The 19,962-nt window shown below is 37.0% G+C and overlaps 2 protein-coding genes across 3 annotated transcripts in view; both read right to left on the bottom strand.

The window, feature by feature from the left end:
• spidr (scaffold protein involved in DNA repair) overlaps nucleotides 1-6,230 on the bottom strand; it is a 44,371-nt gene extending 38,141 nt beyond the window's left edge. The window contains exons 1-6 of the mRNA XM_032565827.1: nucleotides 6,017-6,230; nucleotides 5,635-5,781; nucleotides 5,485-5,545; nucleotides 4,866-5,072; nucleotides 2,912-3,054; nucleotides 159-394 (exon numbers count right to left, since the gene is read on the bottom strand). Of these exons, the coding sequence (XP_032421718.1) occupies nucleotides 159-394; nucleotides 2,912-3,054; nucleotides 4,866-5,072; nucleotides 5,485-5,545; nucleotides 5,635-5,781; nucleotides 6,017-6,031 (809 nt within the window). The 5' untranslated portion in view covers nucleotides 6,032-6,230. The remainder of the gene's footprint in view (nucleotides 1-158; nucleotides 395-2,911; nucleotides 3,055-4,865; nucleotides 5,073-5,484; nucleotides 5,546-5,634; nucleotides 5,782-6,016) is intronic.
• Nucleotides 6,231-6,968: 738 nt separating this feature from the next.
• On the bottom strand, nucleotides 6,969-18,672 carry mapre2 (microtubule-associated protein, RP/EB family, member 2). 2 transcript variants are annotated; one of them, XM_032565824.1, is made up of 7 exons: nucleotides 18,587-18,672; nucleotides 11,263-11,390; nucleotides 10,664-10,809; nucleotides 10,364-10,580; nucleotides 9,988-10,133; nucleotides 9,007-9,165; nucleotides 6,969-8,352 (listed from the first exon to the last, which is right to left on the bottom strand). In XM_032565824.1, exons 2-7 carry the CDS (start codon nucleotides 11,381-11,383, stop codon nucleotides 8,254-8,256), a joined length of 888 nt encoding a protein of 295 aa, XP_032421715.1. In that variant the 5' UTR covers nucleotides 11,384-11,390; nucleotides 18,587-18,672; the 3' UTR covers nucleotides 6,969-8,253. The 2 variants fall into 2 exon arrangements, with proteins under 2 accessions (XP_032421715.1, XP_032421714.1); XM_032565823.1 differs by lacking the exon at nucleotides 18,587-18,672 and adding an exon at nucleotides 13,931-14,220.
• Nucleotides 18,673-19,962: the final 1,290 nt, after the last annotated feature.

Here is a 19,962-nt window from a genome sequence, read left to right as displayed (position 1 = left end):
AAATTCAACAAAAAAAATTCCACTTCAGAAAAACATTGACTTCATGAAAATTATATTTTTGTACTGCCTGAAATTGTGCCAGATTAATTTTCACATAAGACTTAAAACCCATTGTAGATTGTTCTGCACACATAAAAAAAACCCCACACAATTCACACCTTTTAAACTTTCTTTTCTTTTTGGTAGAGTCTTCAGGTGTTTTGAACTGCCTGTCCATTGGTTTTTGAGGCGTCTGCAGCATTGCCTGCGCAGATCTCAGCCAGTCACGGACAGACCTTTTGCTGCCCTCTCCAGATTGCAGAGAAAAGACGTCGGAGTCCAGTTTGCTAGATGTCAGCGTGCAGCCAAGATCATCTCCATCGGACACATAACCTGAGATCTCTAGCTCTTTCATCTAAGAACAAAGTACAGGATGTGAAATTTTTAATGAGTCAGCATAACAAAAAATGATATGAAGTTAAAAGGTGATAATGACCTGACTCAGATATTAGTAAATTAACAACACTGAAATGAGAAAATGTGCTAAAATACAGAGGAGGTGGATACGGTACACTGACTGATAAATCCACAAGATAAGGTAACAAAACAAACTTTTTCTGCTGTATCATTGCTGAGTACACCTCAGGAAATCTGTTCACATGGAAAAATCCACAAGAACCTGAGTTCCTGTCATGTGCAGACAAGACCAGCATACCAGGCTATGTCAGTCAATCTGTTCTCTTATTTGAATCAACTTGACCCTGGTAGGCAAAATGCCAGCAGACGTCACACTCTAACCAGTCACAGGGAAAAAGGAACACTATGTTCCTGGCCTGGGCTCAAAAATGTTTTCACCCAGCACTGAAGCATTGTAAGCGTACAGCGTAGCAAAGCCCCATCCACTTGCAAGCTTCTCCTCCCCCCACCCCCCCGAGAACAAACAGTAGTAAAACTACACTTGTAGTCTCGCTCTTGTTAGAATGGAATTGGAGTTTTTTGACCTCTTTGTGCGCAGTGCTTTAAGGAGTCAGAACGAGCAACACGCTTCATCTGGGAAGTGGCCTCACTCGTAAAATTCTCTTCACATGCAAAGTCCCCTGCCTGGCTCCGCCTGTCCACTTTCAGCGGCAAATACAATAACACTGAGTCTGACAGGCGAGCTCTGACTGAGTCAGACAGGCATTTATCAGGCGTAATAAACTTTGCCCTCTGTTGAGATCTTCCCACTTCGTATCCTGCTGGATCCGGCTTGATTTACAGTTTTGAAGCGCACAAGGAGGTTTATTTCTAAAGAACACGTCAACTTATACATAATGCTGGAGAAAATCAAGTCAATATTTACTCAATCTAGAATAAACTGTTTTCATCAACTAATATTCCATTCTTTAACTTGCTAACATTACTAAATGCAGAAACTTGAAAGCTTCCTCAAAGATTCCATGTTCTAACCACAAACCTCCTGTTAGGTGATCTTAAATCTTTTTGACCCCATAAAGCTGATGGCAGCAAATGAAAATTGTGACGAGAGGAAGTAGCTAAGGTCTGTGGGAGCGATGTTAATCTGTCAACAGGCTTCCTCTTAACATGCGACCTCTACACGCAGACATTTTTGCACAACTTAGTGGCTATATGTGTTAGTTTGTTTGTTTCCAGCAGACCCAAAGTGGCTAATCTAGCAATCACTGTGAAGGTATTTTTTTAAAACTTAACTTAGCAAACCACAAAAATGCAGCACTTAATCCAAACGTTCCAAACCAAATACAAAGTTGGCCTACAATTAATAAAAGATAAAACTGAGTGTTTGCTTGAACCTGAGCCCAAACCCTCTCCACTCCTTATGCATTCTCTCCATGCCAGCCCTGCCTTTAACAAACATTTCCCGTGAATGATTTCTGAGAAAGACCAGTCAGTCTAAATCTTCAACTATACAGAGAATATGGTAAGAATTCAAAGTTGGTTTTTTTTCAAAATTCTATGCTTTTCAATTAAGTTTTAAGCAATTAAGGAAAGAGGGAAAAAGTCTGAAGTGACTTTAAGACATCAATAAAGGGTGTCATCAAAAATAACATGATGGATTTTTATAGTAGGAGAAATAAAAAAATAAACAAAATGCTTTAAAGGGGACACTTAATATTGCTGAGAATCTATTTTTGGAGTTGAGCAGCTTAATGGTTATATTAAAAACCATTAATGTAAAGACAAATATTTTAATATTGAACCCTCAGATCAGTAAATGTTTATCCTGTCTTCTATGCAATATTAACTATTTCCCCATCATAGCTGCTTTGAATGTGTTCAACATCACAAAATGTCTTGCATTTAAGCCAGAGGGGATTTTTGCTATCTCAGCTGATAAATTTTGACAGAACATAACGTGATTCCAGGTTGTCAACACTAAAGCTTTCAGATCATCTAGGAAGAGTAAAAACTCCACCTAGTGGTATAACAGCTGAACATACAATCACTAGTGAGAAAATCCATATAAACAGAACTAATAAGACTTGAACTGAACCAAAATAGCACAATTATTCTTTCACTCTGAAATATGAGCTCTTGTTAACCTTTAACTGTCAGTAAAGCTCAATGCAAACCTTCATGGCATATTATTAGCAAAAACAATGATGTAACTTTTCTCATTGGCCGTAACATACTCAGTTAGCATCAATGTACAGTAGTAACCTAAATTTTACGTCATGTTGTGGATGATACCCTGAATGAAATACCTAAATGAATATAAAGTAAAGTTCTAGCACCATCTAGTGTCTCTTCACAAAATTACAACTTTAAAGAATAATCAGTTTGTGTTCAAATATCGAGCTCTACTTTCTCTAAAGTGGATTTATGTGCACAGTAGAACCTGTGAGGAAAACAGATTTCACCTTTTATACAATGTTAATTTTGAAGGTTATTTACAGAAGTACAGTAATCTCACATGTTCAGAATCGAGAGGACAAACATTTGTGTTTTCATCAGCAGACTCCGACCCACAGTCTGAAATCTGCTGCCCGCTGTCCTTTTCATCATCTTCCTCGGACTGATCCAGATCGCTGTCTGTTTCTATAACAGGAAGATCATCTGAAGACAGACAAAAAGAAAGATTCAGCACTTTTAAATGGTGCAAACAGTATCTTAAAATCTTTATCAGTAAACACAGTGGTGTTATCGAGGAACAAAGGTCTATTCAGTAAGTATGCTAGATAACTGAGAAAATTTGAGAAAACAACAGTGTTGTGTGCTACCTGCATTAAAAGATCATTTGGATTTAAATAAGCAAACAAGTAAAAGACGTGAGATATTCAATTAGGAAAAGATGCCTATGAACGCAATTAGCTATTTAACCTTGCTTGGTGCAAAGAATATCCTTTTTTCTTAAGCTAACTTTTTCATAACATGTCCTGTGGCAGTGAGAATATGCTTCACATTTAGGCAAGTGAAATAATTGGTTTTCAAGACGAAAACAAAGATGACTGCCGAAACTACAATGACTAAGTTCAACTGTGCAACAGATCTTTTGATAATCTGGTTAAAGACAACATACTGTAGGTCCACCATAGAAAGAAGAGCTACAAGTGTATTTTATGGGGATTTTATGTGACGGACCAACACAGAGTCAGAAATCATTTTAAAATTGAAGGTAGATAGTACAGTTATTTTTTTTTTTTTTTACAAGTAAAAATGTTAAATGTTGTGTAGTACATGCGCATAGTTATCAATGTTAAGCCTTTTATACTTAGAGACTTTTTAGACAAAAAGCTGAAAGGCTAAAACTGAAATCGGCAGGTCAGTCATTTTAAAGATCGATGATCGGCCAAAAAACTGTAACCAGTGCAGCTCTAGTTTTTATACTGAGATTACACACAAGTGGAACTCCTTCTACCCACTGTGTGACTCCTGACAAACTTTTAGAGTCAGTGCTGTGATCTTTGGTTGCTTCAGTTTGCCAGGTCAAGATAAAAAAAAAAGAGGCCAAAAAATAAGCGGTCCACTAATTTATTGCTGAATCAGCTTTCTTTTTTAAATTGCTTTTCCCCCCAAGATGATAATTTCAAGATTCATTAGGCCCAACATATTAAAAGAATGGTTCAGCAGGCATTACACATTCCTTTCACATATGGATTAGTTTAACCCAGGATAATGATATTCAGCATGTTCTTCAGGAGACTACACAGGCTCCCAACATCGATGCTAAATCTTTTGAAAAATATTCCAACTGTTGAAACAATGAAGAAAAAGTGATACTTTATTTTGCCAACACAATCACATGACATGTGAAAACTTTGTGTACATCTAGTGGGTGCTTGATAAAGCAACACTAATTGCCAAGACTTCCTAACAGGTTTGTTACTCAGTTTGCTTGAGAAATCAGGTGTTTCACAAGGGGAGTATAGGTTTCCAAAACACCTTTAATGCAGCATGTACCAGCAGTGTCAGCAATTTTATAAACAGCATTTCTAATTAGAAAATATAAAGTAGCATGTGAAAGAACTGTTAAGGAGCCATTAAGTACAAGTGAAAGGGAAGAGTTTGTGTGTTGGAGCATGACACATGAAAAAACATGGTTGCTATTTAGAAATTCACTTTTTTTAAGCGCACCATAACTCATAATCGTCATCAAATATTGTGGTTTAATACACAGAAAGATCAAAGATCTTGCACCGTTATACCATTATACAGAGTAGGTGCTGTACATGAGAGTATTTATTCCAACAGAGATTGTTTTATGGGCAAAATTCACTCAGAGAGAGGACTGTAAAAACACATCTCACTTTCATGGCTCTCTTGTCTAAAACACAATAAAAAAAAAAAAATCTGTATTTTAAAGATACTATGTTAAATATGCTTAAAATGCCACAATTCAATAGGTCTGGGCAAATATTATTCTTTACCTTTCTCATTAGTGAGCATGCTCAGAGCAGTAGTGTAAGACTGAATCAGAGCATTAGGTCTTCTTGGCATTGGAGGTCGCGGCCTCTGTTGCAAAGCAACTTTGGACTTACGCTGCACCTGACTCTCATCATCAGACGGTTCAGTTTCACTGGAACTCCAGGCGATATCCACCGGGTCCTCATCATGGCTGGGAGCACTGCTCTGCACTGAGAAACCAGAAACATAAAGAAGAAAATTATGTCAGGACTTAAAAAACACTGTTTAACAAGCAGACATGCAAAAAAAGATTAGCAGCAAACATGCTGCAAAAGAGCTGAAAAAACTACCCAAATCCATCCAAACTGACAGCAGTATATCCGATCTAATAGTCTCAGGAGGGCTCCAATATTTACACAAAGAAAAATAGCCAGAAAGGAATTTTCCAAAATGTATGTAGATAAGCCTTAAACAGTTGGTGAAGAAATACTGCCTGGAAATAGCTCAAAAAAAGTTGCAGGGAAAGAAGTTTCGTTTTGGGTGTTCTTTGTTGTATCTGCCTTACTTAGCATTGAATTAGAGAGCTTCTCTCAGAAATCACACCGTAGAATAAACAATTTTTTTTATTTCTCCTGGTATTACCTAAAGCAGGATTCTGAGCCAACTTCCTTTTGACAGACAGCTTTTTTCCTGACTGAAGAGTCTGCAATAAAAGCAAAAGCTATTACAACCACCAGGACAATCAGAAGTGTACAGTGTAGTTACTTTATAGACAGTGGGAAGCTTTGTCACCGAGGTGCCCAAAAAACTGTCCCCGCATGTTGCCCAACTTCTGGAGGATAGAAGTGATGTAGTTTCCCTCTCCCTTTTTTGAGGACCACTTTCAACAGCATCCGCCGGAAACAAAAGACACTTTATGTCTTTGGAGAGTCTTTTACGCTGACAAAGAGATTAAAGAGTAGTTAACAATACAGATTTTCTTTAATTCAACTTAAATAGTGTAGAAAGTAAATCATCTGTATAACTAAAATAATGCAACTCTGCTCAGGCCACTACATAGCAGGTAGGTAAACGCCTGTCAGAAGTCTTAAGAAGCCGGCCGGATAACAGGGGTTGCTAAAGCAAGTGAAGTTTAGCGTAACTCGGCTAACAAGCTAGTTAGCAGCCTTCTTACCTTCCTAGAAGACATGGAAACAAAAACATGCAAACTTCCAACTTAGTAATGTTTCCGCTGTGGGTGTCTTTGAACAATAAGGGTGTTTAACCCGTTTCTAGCAAGTTCCCGGTGTTTGTAGCCGGACAGGTGTGCAAAGAAAGCGAAGTGAAAGAACTACTGGTGGAGTTAGCTCAACAGCAGTAGATATGCTTCATTTTTTAGCAGCGAGTCCCGGAGGCGGGCGGGCTATGCATGTGATTCACAACCACGTTCTAGTCACAAAATCCCCTTACTGTGCCAAGTTAAGGGCTTTCATTTATTTATTTCTGGACACTGGAAAATAACAAGTCTACCTTTTTTCATCAATATAAGTCAGATGTTATATGTCTCTACGTATGTGCTTTAGTTTCGCTAAACTGACACTCCATAAAACAGGAGGACGTAAACGCAACACTGTTATGACTATTGGAGATTTTTTCATTAACTATGTGGGAACCCTGTAAACATAATGCATTAAGTCCACGTTTTTCTTGCTTGAGTTGATGTTTTTACAAGTAGATTTTTAAAATCTTGTGAGTTTGTTCCCCCCCACTAAGTCGACACTTTTTAGAACCACATTTTGCTGCAGTTACAGCTTCTGAGACTAAACATTTTGGGCATTCTCAGGATTTTTTAAGCCTTGCTTTAATTTCTCAAATGGGTTTCAGTCTTGGCATTTAAAAAATACGACTATGCTTTCATATAAAACATTCAATTTACGCTATATTTTTGCCCAATATTTAGCTCCAACCACATTCCCTGTCCATGTTGAAGAAAAGTCTTCCCACAGCATGATGCTGCCAGCTCTATTTTACACAGCGAATGATGTATGTAGCATGATGTGAAGAAAACAGTTTAGTACTCCATCAAACAAATTAATTAAGTTATTTCAGTTGTGAGTCACTGTTCATTTATATTTACAGGACACATCTTCTGTGGACTCAAAATGTAATTTTATTACAGCACATCCACTCGAATCGTAATATCTTTCAAACAGCAAGTTAAACATACAAAAGCTCACTTAACATATCTGGTTTTTTTTTATTAAATATGTAAAAAGCAGGTCAAGTTATTCACAAATGAAATGCAAACATGCAACACATTTTGGGGGGAATGCATAAAGAATGGGACATGGAAGAAAAAAAACATTTACCATTCATTAACTATTGACAGTACATGTTTACATTCCTTTTTCATTTACACAATATTATATAACTAAAGCATTGTGGTGCGCTGTTCAGCTCAATATTTGTAAATGCAATATTAAGAAAGGGTACACAATGTACTTACTGGAATATTATGAGGCAACCTGCTCAGTGAACCGACTCATCTCTCTAAGACCTGTGGTTTAAAAGAGAAAAAATCTAAAAATACAAACAGAGTGCTGAGATTGAGAACCTAAAGAAGGCTGCTTTATCATAAGACTAGTCAAGTCTAGCTGTTCTGCTCCAATAACACATTGTTCGACATACTGATTATCTGAAAACTTGTAATTGGGAGGACAGCTGTGAAATAGTCACAAGTTGGCATTTTACTAGATTTTATTCATAACTCCGTAACAGGATAGTCCTCCTTCATGAGGAAGCAATGCAGATTTTTGCTCTATTTCTAAGGCTTAATAATAATAAATACGGTGAGGATCTATGGACAGATTGTCCAGAACAGAGTCAATGTCAGTGCAACACATGGGAGGAGGTTAAATAAGAGCTACTACGAGCCCTTCCAGGGCTTTGCTTATTGCATTCTTGTGGTTAATATTGATATGCAGAATGACACAGAAATAAAAAATAACAATAATAAAAGTGTAGAGTTTAACACTTGCAATGACAGGTTAAGGTTACCTGCCTAAACTTCAGCATTTTATCACATCTACTGCAGGAGTCAAAACTACTTTCCACCCACACAGTCTGTGAAAACTTCTGTGATGGTCTGAGCTTGTCTGCTACTGGAGGTCATGGGTACAAACCTGCCACAGCAGTTCACCAAAGAGTCACAAAAACACCAAACAGTGAGCAGAGATACAAAAAAAAAAAAAAAAAAGAAAAGAAAGAAATCCCTGTAATGGTATTTTTTAATCCAGAAGGTTGCTTCATGTGCTCATTCTTGGAGAGAACAAAAAAAAATAAAAACAAAAACAGTGAGGAGAAATTAAAAATCCTTGACAGTTCTCACATAATAAAAAGAGGAGTTTTAACTGCGGTGAGGGATGATGACAGTTAGTATTCATCTTGTTCTTCCTGCGGATCTTGTGATGTCGCCTCGTGGGCTTGCTGGTCCGCTTCCTGCCCGTCACCCTCAGCCAGATCCCCTCGGTCCTAAAAAAAGAGATGCTGAAGCTGAGTATCGGCTTAAGGCAAGCTCATGTGATCATAAACGCACACAAAGACTTCTTAACTCGTCCAAATGGACAATAACTTTCATCAGATTTCTTAACTATTAAGATGGACTTGAAACTACAAACTACAAGTTTTGCTTTAAGAACATTTTAAGACTACAGGTCCAGTTCAACCTAAATTTGAAGCTGTCTGTCATCCAAAAAGTAGTTAAGTGTCCTGGATTTGATTTTTGAATGAGTTTACGTTTAGTCAGAAAGTCAAAAAATAAAATGTTGTTGGTTAAAATGCTAAAATCAATATGTGACTGGTTAAATCAAAGATAAATAATGTTAATTATATTTTTTTTAAATGTAAAAACATCCACAGGTCCTGCATTTTTTGTCCTTCAAAAGTTGAAGATGAAAAACCAGTGTGGAAAATTAAAGATTATTCCATACTCAATTTTCTTTCATCCATACTTCCTCAGTTCAGAAAAACATCCACAATATAATTCCATATTTTCCCAGACTTTTCAAGGCTGTGTATGAACTCTGATACCACCTATTCACAACAAACAGCCCCTGGAGACATTAAAACAGGAGAAAGAAAATGTCCCATGTAAGAGAAAAAGAAATTCTGAAAATCGAAGCTGACCTGTTCGTCCGATGCATATAGCACCTCCATTAGCCGATCGACAAACGGGCTGTTTTCTTCACCCTGTTCCTGACACAGCATCTCCACTTCCCGCAGCTTGCTGAAGTAGTAGTCCCGCTCCTTTTCAACCCCTTCCAGTGCCAACTTTAATGTGTTCACCTGAAAACAAAAACAGAACAGTTGAAGGTCATTTTGGTTTTTTTCCCCATTTTTTACTCCGAAGAGTTTTTGCGGCGCTAGTGGCTCGTATTTTTTGCGGCAGTAGGCAGACAGGAAAGAGGGTGAGGGGGAGGACATGCGGCAAAGGTCGCCGGGAGTCAAACCCGCGACGTCCGCGTCGAGGACTAAGGCCTCCAAACGCAGGGCGTGCTAACCTCCTGCGCCACCACAGCCACCTGAAGGACATTTTTAATGAGGAAGCAAAAACAAAAACAGAAGTGACAAGACAAACTGGAAGAGAAAGCTGTTTCCAAAACAACCAAATGTCCAAATCTTCATCTTGGAACACAGTAAAAAATAAATTCATTAATGAATAATATAATAATTGAATAAAATATTTATCTGCTCAAACCAGCAAGAAAAACATCCTCACAATGGTGTGAGGCAAAGCTTTAATGTTCAGCCTAATCTCAGAGGAGACGAAGCTCTTGATGTGAAGATTGGAGAACAAAGATGTCCTATTTTTGTCACCAACTGAAATTGCATAAATTGTAGAAATTTCAAATTCTATCCCTATACATTAAATTAGGACTTGGGTGGATTTAGTTAATGTAGGGAATTATTAAATACCAGAAAAGTCAAAACTTTTTATGTCTGCATCCCAGTAAACTCTGCTTCATTATTCTTGAAGAGCAGCTTCCTCTAAAAAATAGAGGACAGAGTGACGAGTGGAAATGATAAATATTGTACAGCCTCCTTTTACGATGAACTGGGAAAGTGAACGTAAACAAACTAAAATTGGGAGTGTGAGTGAACGCTTACCTGCTCAGTAAGATGAGTGACCTGCACTTCCAGTTCTTTCTCTCCTTTGGCAGGAGTCGATACAGTTGCAGGTATCTTTTTGGCTGAAGAGGGTCTGGATGTTGGCGTTGAAGCCTTGGGAGTAGAGGAGCTCAACCTTGAAGCTCCTGTAGCACATCAACAGGTGTTTGTAACATTGACAGAAAATCAGAAAAGGTCAATTTTGATTTAAATCATTGAAGTTCAAACAGTTTCTATTCATTGTCAAACACAAACGAAAACTCAAAAAGTTTCAGTACAGACAGGGATGCTGATCAGAGTGGATGGTGGAGTGGATTCAAGTTGACTAAACTTTAACAATTATTAATTTTCTTTCATGTTGTTAGCTGAAGCTTACCTGCCGTGGGGGAGCTGGCTGCATGGTGAGACTTCTTTGGCAGGTTGAAGATTTGCTCACCAGGATCAGGCGGGGGTATGGCATCCTGACCCTGCCTGGCTTCCACCGGGTCGTACTCTTTACCATCATAGTTGGCATCAAAGAACTTCTTAAACCACTGGATGAAATCCAAGTTGTCCTGAAATCTGCCTTTAACGAGTTTCTCCACTGGAATAATCTAAGAAGTAGAAATCGAAAGTTAAGCGTGTGTTAGAATGAGAAGGCGTGTGATCTGAATAAAGCCGCATTTGGGAGACCCACCTTGTCCACATTCATCCTTTTGAAGGACGCCTGCAGGAGTTTGAAATTGTGAATGTATTCATGTTCCAATTTAGCTTGAAATTTGACCTTTTTAAGACTGATGCAGCCAGGGAAGAGCAGATCCATGAACTGGCAATAAGCAGCCCCTAGAGACGGAATAACAATGCAAAATTTGGTCAATTCTAATATTACAGGTGAAATTACAGATATTGTTTTATGTCATCTACTTGGAATAAATGAGGGGATCCCTCACAATGTAGGCCAAATCTAATCTGAGCCTAATTAGGAAGCACATAAGAAGTAATCAACCAATTAGTCTCCACCTGAAGAAAAGGGTTAGAGCGTATGTGTGCATGTGTGTGTGTTTGTGAAGGAAGTGACTGATTGAAATTGGATTACTCGGCCACAGCGGGACAAGGCAGCGGGTTTCAGGTTTATTTTTAGACAACTCTCGGCAAGAAAGAGGTGAGCATGTGTCCACAGGTTGCTATAGAACTGCTATCTTAAACAGAAAAGGATTTAGAGCCATCCATGCATTACAAAGCAAAGATGTAATCTGCAAAACATGCTTCCCATATCAAACAGCTGCCTGTTCGTACCTGACGATAGCTGCTCCACTTTTGTGTAGTTTAGGCAGAGAATATCATTAACCCAGGCAATGATGTCATGCCTGCTCATAGTCTCCTGGGTTATTGAGGTAGAATATACGTTGACCGCCATCCCCCAGCTGAAACAGAACGGAGAAAAACGTTAACTAACAAATGCAGAGTGACGGGTGTGTACTTACCCGTGTTCAAAATCTTTAGAAAATAAAGACTTGATAAGTCTTTAATTATGATAAGTCTGTAATTATTAGCTTAAAATGACATTAAACTGTACCAATATGTGAAGTTTTCACTTAGTCTGCGAGAGAGTATTTAATGTTTTGATGCGACAAGAAACTCCAGGCTAATTTTTAGGACCTCAACAATGGGTCAGTTGCCAAAGCAACTCTTTCAAACCCCCAAATATCCTTATTGATGCGGTCTCCTACAGTGTCAGGCTTTTTATGAGACGTCAGAAAAATAATATGAGTTTTCTCCAAATTCATGGAGGTTAGAGTTGTACGTGTTGCTGTACATTACTTGTCAACCGGCTTTTTCTTCTCCAATGCTTAAAAAGACCATTTTGGGTATGTGATAACATCTGAAAAGGATAGTGTCAAAATAAAAACATTTAATCACATGTTTAAAAAGACTACTACTCATTAATTTTAATAATTAGATAAAAGCAATTAGAGCATTCTGTGTGAACATATGGAGTTTTACTCCAGGTGACAAAAGCGCAAAGTGGCTTTGAAAGAGCTCCAGAGGTTCTACAGGTCCAAAGGGAATCATACAAATCTATTCTAGTGCTGTAATGATATTGCTCAGTCTGTCTCAAAGACTAATTTATATCATAAATCACACAAACGTGTTGAATTGGGCTATATAGGAACCAGAAAGACAATTTGTTCATTCTGACAGAAAACACCATTGAAAGCAGTTCATCAAATTTACATATAAATACGAGCAACCACTCACATTGGGAATTTTTCCTATCAGCTTGTGTGTGCACGTGTTAAAAATAGGAAATGGCAATATCACAATAATATACAAACTCATTCAATAAATTAGAACATTATTGAAATTTTTTTTTATTTGAATAAGATGGTTCACTATGAGGAAAAAAAAAAATTTTCACCATAGACTAATGTTTTCAAGCCTTTATTTCTTGTAATTATGTTGATTTTCCACTAATAGGTATTAAAAATGATATTTAAGATTAGAATATTACATCAAGCTAATAAAAAAAGATTTGGGGCTTGATGTATACTTAATATCCTATTCTATAGCAAACCTTTTACATTTTGAGGTGTGGAAAAAAATGATGAGCTACAATCTATCTTATAATAGGGTAAATAAGATGTGCTGTAATTGTTTTTTTTTTTGTTTGTTTTGTTTTAATCTGGGTGTTATGAATACATTGTACCATGACCTGCCGGACTGTCAGTTATGCTGAGGGATTCAGCTCTCTAATTTTGGCCTGTACATGTGAAATCATTGGTTTAATTTACAATAAACATTTCATTGTTTAAACAGTTGAGTTTTTAATTGATCCAGAAGTAGAAAAATAATTATTTGGTTTTGAGACAGAACTTTGGAACATTCAGATCAGAAGTATGCAAATATTAGGGATAAGAAATTAGCCACACACATATAAAAAAAAAAAAAAATCTCTGGTTCATACCTATCCTAATTGCAAGAAGCCTGTTTTGTAAATTTATTGTACTCCAGCTATAGATTGTTGTGCTTCCCTGCCAACAAGATTTTGTGTTTCACAAGATCAGTCATCTCTAGTTTGCAAATGAGGTTTGATCTTTTTTTTTTTTTTTTCCCCCCAAAATCCCTGTGCAAGGAACCATTTCATGCAGCGAGAAGACAGAAGCATTAACACAATCCTCTGATCGTGGAACAGAGCGTAATAACATATTATTAAAACAGTTAATAATCATTCTCCACACGCAGAGAACAAGATACACGGCATAATATTAAGCTGTGGAGGAGGAGGAGAGGGTCCTCTCAGTGATTCTCTGAGGCCGAAGGCAGGAAGGAAACTGGGCCAGCCCATCTCATGTCAACAAAGCGGATGTATGCGTTGCTGTTAGCATGCTTTGTTAGCCTTGCGAGGCTAACCAGGACTGGACTGATGCCTGAATCTTAACGCGGCGGCAGTCATCTCCTTTACATGGGACTCTAAAAGTTAATTAGAAACACCAAATGCCCTTTTATCACAGCAGCAGAGACCGATTGTCCGCAGCAGACTGTCATGTCACGACGGGAATGTTCTAGCAGCAGCTTCTCTCAGGGTAGCCGTTGGATTTAAAAGCCGCTCCGTGTCAATCCTCCCGATGAAAAATGAATAAAAATGTTCTTGCCCCAATGCACACTGAGCCATTTAGCCATCCGTTGCTACCTGCAACGACTTTGGCATATGTAGCGTGGCAGGAATCTGTGGTTTTAGGGTGATTTTAGAGTGATTTGCGCCACACTCCCATTCTGAGCTAACAGGATTTGACATTCGGAGGAGAAAAAACATAACGGATCGCCGCAACTTTAGGGAGAAGGGACGCCGAGGAGGAGGCCAGAACACAACATGCGTTTCACGCTTTGCTCAGTGCGTGTCTTTTTATGACCTTTCCCCCCCCCCATCGTAACATGACATAAAAGCGGCATTACACTGGTTTACCTGTAGGCGCGCTCTCCCCGCACAGTATTTTTCCTGTAAGGAATGATGTTGGTTCCGTTGTCCTGGACGATGTCGTTGTTATTCTCTCCATTTGGGGAAAGGGCTTGGGTGGGACCGGGCATTTGGGTTTCTAAAATGTTGAACAGATACTCTGTTCTTGCTCTCTGGTCGGGTGGAGAGGGAAAAAGAGACACCAGGAACGATGCAAAAAGCTATGAAAGCGGCGCACCTCCAAAGCTCCCCGCTTCTGTCTGCTTATTCCTCACAAATCTCTGCCCTGATGATGACGGCGTCGCAACCCGCACCACGTGACCAATGGGGCTGGTTGCTATGTCAGTGCACCACTCTGTGTTGATAACTAGCTATAATATAGAAGTTTCAAAACTGATTTATTGTTTATGTTGATGACTTGCCAAGCAAGGCGCATCTAAAACATTGGAATATTGTCAAAAAATGATCATCAGTAAATGCTTCAAATAATATTAGTAGACAGCCGTACTAATTACCCAGCTTATTTCAGGTTGTTGTGGTATCCTACAAAGAAATCAGCAAAGCAGGATAATAGCGCAATAAGCACATTAACTGAAAAATTACAACTGGATTTAGTGCGTGTTTATTAAATATTTTCTAATAAAACAACCTCTTATTGTCCAGCAGCTGATACAATATTTGACTTAAAAACAAGCTTTCAGATCAGGTTAGGCACTTCAGTGAAACCCTGATATATTTAATTAAGGGTTAAACCAGTAATCTATACTGATCCATAGTCGTGATAAACAGCATGTTGTCAAAAGCCAGCAAAAATATTGCCTTAAAAGAAAAATTTACATGAGAATCATTTAAGTGTTTTAGGTTCCATAGTCATGTCTGATTTTTGTAGTGATATTGGATATTTATATCGGTTTAGACTAAGTTACATATCTTTACTAATAATGTCACCAATAATGTACAATTGTGTAATTAAGCAGTCAAAATTCTACAAGTGTACATCTGAGAAACTTTATGGATATGGGCATTTTCTTTTTTCTACATTCTGATTCCTGCGGTGAAAATCAGCACACATCTACAATGCATGTTCGTTCGTATTTCTCATTTTGAAGAGTGGCTAATGAAAACATGCTTCTGTGTCATGTTATATTTATACCTCATGGATAAAGGGAAGTTGAGGATTACCAATTAATTGTTCTTCAACACTCTGATTAACCTAAAAAGTCTGTATTATGATAAATGTTGCATTTGCAGTTGCATTTATTTTATATCATTGTCAGTGCCACTGGAAGTGGCACCAATTATTTTATTAATCAAACTTTTAAATATGTTAACATTTAAAACATCTCTACCGGTGGTGCGAATAAATGTTAATATTTAATTAATTAACGTTAAAACAACATCCAACTACTGTAAATGAGAAACATAAAACTCTCATTTATAACCATGAAAGTAGTAATTATTCTGAAAAAGTAACTAACTATAGAAACAATTTCACTTTAGATTTATAAGTCAATTCAACAAAAAGTATCTAGCTGCAACATAGATTCACATTTTGTACCACTGTTTATTTGGGTTGCCATATATGGTGTAATTACACTGCTTTTATGTTGTTATTTCCATGTAAAAACTGAGAGGGACAAATTATGTCTTTCTGAAAAACTAATTGTGAAATTTGTGAAAATGATAAGAAGCTTATCATAGAGTCTGAACACAACTTACTGTCATACTACAGAGAAAATGAAAAATGTCTATCAGACTAATATGGCTATAGCAGCCAAACATATGAGGCACAAACAGTACATATGGATCATGGACAATTTCACTGATTTCCTCAGACAAATAATGAAAATCTATGTGACCACTGCAGCTCCAAGCTACAAGACCTTTCTTTTCTTTTCTTTTCTTTTTGTGGAGGCACACAAGCATTTCAAGTTGCTAATAACATCTCCAACAAAACCCATGAAGTACAGCATTTTCGCTTATCTGTTTTTACTGCCTTGGTGTCTTGCTTTTGTTTTTCTTTTTGCCATTTCTTCAAGAAAAGCTTCCATCAGACCTCGAGATCAATACAAAAATCCACCAAACATCACCCTCAGTTTAAAGGTCAACTGATACAAAAACCTAAAGCTCTTTACCCATCAATCTTTTCCTGCCTTCATTTAATAGATCCACATGCTAGTTTTATTATCAGATACTGTATGTAACAATTTAAAAAATACTGTGTCTTATTTAAATAAATTCAAACGCTAAAAGAGTAAACTTGGTGTGTTTTTTGTTTCGCTTGTCAAATTAGATTTAACACACCATTAAATACATTTAATTGCGGTTTACTTGTTTAAATTGCAAACCCAGACCTGAATATTATTGTTCTTCCATATCAGCAAAAGGTATGGGCAAGCAGTCTGTGCATATAGTTCAAACTCCAGCGCCACCTTCAGGTTATGGTTAGTAAGCCAATGGTTCTTCAACATAGCATCTGAAAAATATGACCCTGGAAAAGACAACCAAGACTTTGGTTTCCCAATTCACCTAATTCATCTTAAAGAAGATGAAGTAGCTAAATTTTTTGTACCTTATTTAAATTCAGCACTTTGTAGTCAACTATTCTGAGCTTATGTATTTCTTTCTTTACTTCGAATAAATCTGGAAAGTATTTTTCATTTAAAATATTATGAAGCAGCATTTGTACAGCTTTCTCTTTGTAGGTGTACTTTCCAGATTCTGATTAGAATTAGGTAAACATTTTGCCAATAACTGTACTGTTTGGTTCTGTTGCTGTTTTACTGTAGTGATTTATCCAGCTTTAGCCAGTGGATCACCAAATGTTTATTACATTATTAATTCATCATCATTGAAATCTGCAATTTCACTCTATGAAGTGACTAATTTAAGTATTTATTTTTCTTTTTGCAGAATACTTCAACCTCACTTAGACTGGATGGAGAATGACTGCTTTGCTACAGACTCTAAATAAGAGTTAGGTATGAACTTTGACTAGGCCAGCCTAAACCATCTGTATGTTTGATCTTAACCATTCTTTTGTAGCTCTTGTTGTATCGTTTATGGTTGTTATCCTGCTCAAAGGTGAACCTTTCCTGCAGTCTCAAGTCCAGGATTACTCTGCCTTTAGCTCCACTCATCTTCCAATCCACTCTGTCCCAGGTGTGTTCAGGGTAATGTAGTGTCAGCTCTTTGACACACAACACATTTTGGATGTAGCCAAAAAAGTTATATTTGGTCTCATCTGACCATAACATCTTCTTCCTCAAAGTCCATATTTGTGGCAACTTTTGCTTGTCCTGTTGACAGATTCTCCCAGCTGCTCTGTGGATCTCTGCAGATTCTCCAGAGATACCACAAGCTGCTTCTCTTGAAATATTGCTTTACACCCAAACCCTGCTTTGAACCTCTCTACATCTTGATTTCTGGCTTCTCTGGTGTGTTATTTCATTTTCATTGTGATGTTTGTCTTCTAATGTGAAGTAACTACAGTAACCTATAAAGCCTTTACAGAGCAGCTCTGTATATCCTGTTTAAATTACACATAGTTGGACTCATTTTATTTAATAGGTCATTCTGAAACCAATATGCAACACTGGATTTCTTTCAGATGTATCAGATTAAAGAGGGCTGAAAATTAAAGTCTAAAAAATACTTTTCATTCCATTTCATTTGTAATGTTCTACTTAGTGGTGGCCATCACATGAAATCTCAATAAAAGTCACTGCAGTTTGCTGGCTTAAAACTAACTAAGTGTGAAAAGCTTCAAAGGGCAAAAATACTTCTGCAAGCAACACAATAAAGATCTCCAGAAGCTCAAACAGCAAACAATGCTAAGAGCCTGCCTGATGCTCTTCTGTTTATGTTGCAAGCTGTCAATTTAGATTTAGATTGTAACAGATTGGTGGTGCTCAGCTCAAGACTGATGCTTTACAGTAACCATTAGGGTTGTATGTTATGCTGATGCAATCAATCATCACTGAGTTCTGTATTGCATGAGCTTTACCCTACACATTAAAATCATAGGCAAATATGCCTCCTAGTAGGAGTGGATTTGAGCGTAAGGCACTCTTAAAGCAACAGAGTAGGGGGTGCAGATGTGTTGGCTAGTGAGTTAACACTGTAGACACATCTGGGGAATTGAAAAAAATCAATGCAAAACTAAATGAGGATTCCAAAACTTCTCAAACCCGTTAAATCTTCCCGTCTCTGCTATAACATACATCCCGCTATTGTTATTTATCAAGGGAAAAGCAGGATAACCCTGCTAATGTACAGATTTTAAAGCAACCGCGTCACCGAACAGCTAAAGTCAGTCTGTTGAATGAAGCTAACTCAATTTACTGTAACAAAATAGCGATGTATGGAAAAGCCAAAACAATTCAAGTGGAAGAGCGATGGTTTATATTTACGCCAAAGATAATTTCAAGAGATAGCGGGACATTATGTTCAACTAACAACCAAGTTACTGTATGCTAATGTTGCCTTCACTGTCAAACCAGTGACAGTCGACATATGCTCTGACCCTCTCTAACATCACCACAAGCACCAGCTACTGCCGCGTACAACCACGTTGTGGATAAAAAAAAAAAAAAATCCGTCTCACTTTGCGAATCAAAACGAATCACAGATTTAAAAAATTTCAACATAGCAAATCTTACTCACCGCTTAACTCCGATCCACAGATTACAATGTGTTAAAAAAGAAAGCTGTTTTCCGGCTGAGCAGCCCCACCCTCAAACGCTTCTAAAAGGAACAACGTAGAGCTGAAAACTGATTGGATAGCGTTTCATCGGTGTCGCAGTTGATTGGTCCGTAGATAACATCTGTTGTTGTAATGGCCAATGGCGTCCTCATGCGTTGATCATTCACAACTTACGACATGTCTGTCTTCTCGCTTTCTCACATATTAAAAAATATTTTTATCTAAATATTTGCTAAAAAGAAAAAGTTTACAAAAAACACTTTAAAATAAATACTTTAAAATAAATACTTTTTTATTTATAAAGCAAAGCACATTAAAGACCTCAGTTGTACTAAACCACTATACAAGGCAAAAGGTCTATGGAAAGCTAATTAAAGAAATCGTTAAACAACGACCGATAAATAATATTCTAACTTGTGACTTAAATATTATGAAGAATTTTAATTAGATTTTTTTTCATATACGTAATATTTAAAATGTTTAAATTAAGAAAGTTTGATTATTTTTTAAAAGCCAAATGTGAACACAGCACCTTCATATAAAACTACTGAAAGAAGACACATTTCAAATAAAATAAATAAAATTAGAAGTATATCTAGATATTAGAAAGTTATTTCTAAATTATATTATTATTGTTAATATTACATCACATAATAGCAATAGATTTTATATTGTTCAGAGAAGAAATATGAAGCGTTCAGTACAGTTATCTAAAAAATAATTAATATCCATTTGAGCAAAGGTGGCCGTATCATAAAAGCCATTTAATCAAAGAAATATGCACAAAACATACAATATATTTTAAAAAGTATAATATCTGCAAGTTTAGACCTTACCATGGCCAGTGAAAAACACCGAAATAGGTCCCAAACAGGTTTGGTGTTTTTTATTTATTTATCATTATTTAGTTTTTCTTATTAACTTTTGATTATTGAAATCTTGACACTTCTATATATATTTTAAATGGACTTTATAAAAAAGTGCAACTGCTTTTCTACAGTGCAGGGCCCAGTGTAGTGCTTATAACTCTACTTTAAGGAAGTCATTGCAATGCATAAATTCACACTTTGAGTTAAAAAGAGGAAAAATTACTGTAAAAGAATCGGCCATTGAAACAACTGCACTTCTCCTATGTCAACATTGGATGGCAGTATGGCACTTGAATGTGGACAAGGAAACCTTAAAGGAACTGTTATGGCTGATTTACATCTGACAAAGTAGAGACTATGTGGAAAGGTTAAACAGTGACCACACAATGAGAAAGATAATGAAGTAATAGGGATAAGTAGTTGTTGAGGGGAAAGAAAGAATATAAACTAACTGTATTCACTTCTGT

This window comes from Xiphophorus hellerii, chromosome 6 (assembly GCF_003331165.1).
Source record: "Xiphophorus hellerii strain 12219 chromosome 6, Xiphophorus_hellerii-4.1, whole genome shotgun sequence".
NCBI classification, from domain to species: Eukaryota; Metazoa; Chordata; class Actinopteri; order Cyprinodontiformes; family Poeciliidae; genus Xiphophorus; species Xiphophorus hellerii.
Note: the sequence above shows the minus strand (reverse complement) of the source record. Positions and strands in the feature narration are given on the sequence as shown.

Coding starts and splice junctions, on each gene's coding strand:
- mapre2 (XM_032565823.1), bottom strand. CDS start 14,052: ATGCCCGGTCCCACCCAAGCCCTTTCCCCAAATGGAGAGAATAACAAC. Junction 11,391..13,930: donor CGGGGAGAGCGCGCCTACAG/GTAAACCAGTGT, acceptor GTTCTGTTTCAG/CTGGGGGATGGCGGTCAACG. Junction 10,134..10,363: donor AGCCAGCTCCCCCACGGCAG/GTAAGCTTCAGC, acceptor GATGTGCTACAG/GAGCTTCAAGGTTGAGCTCC.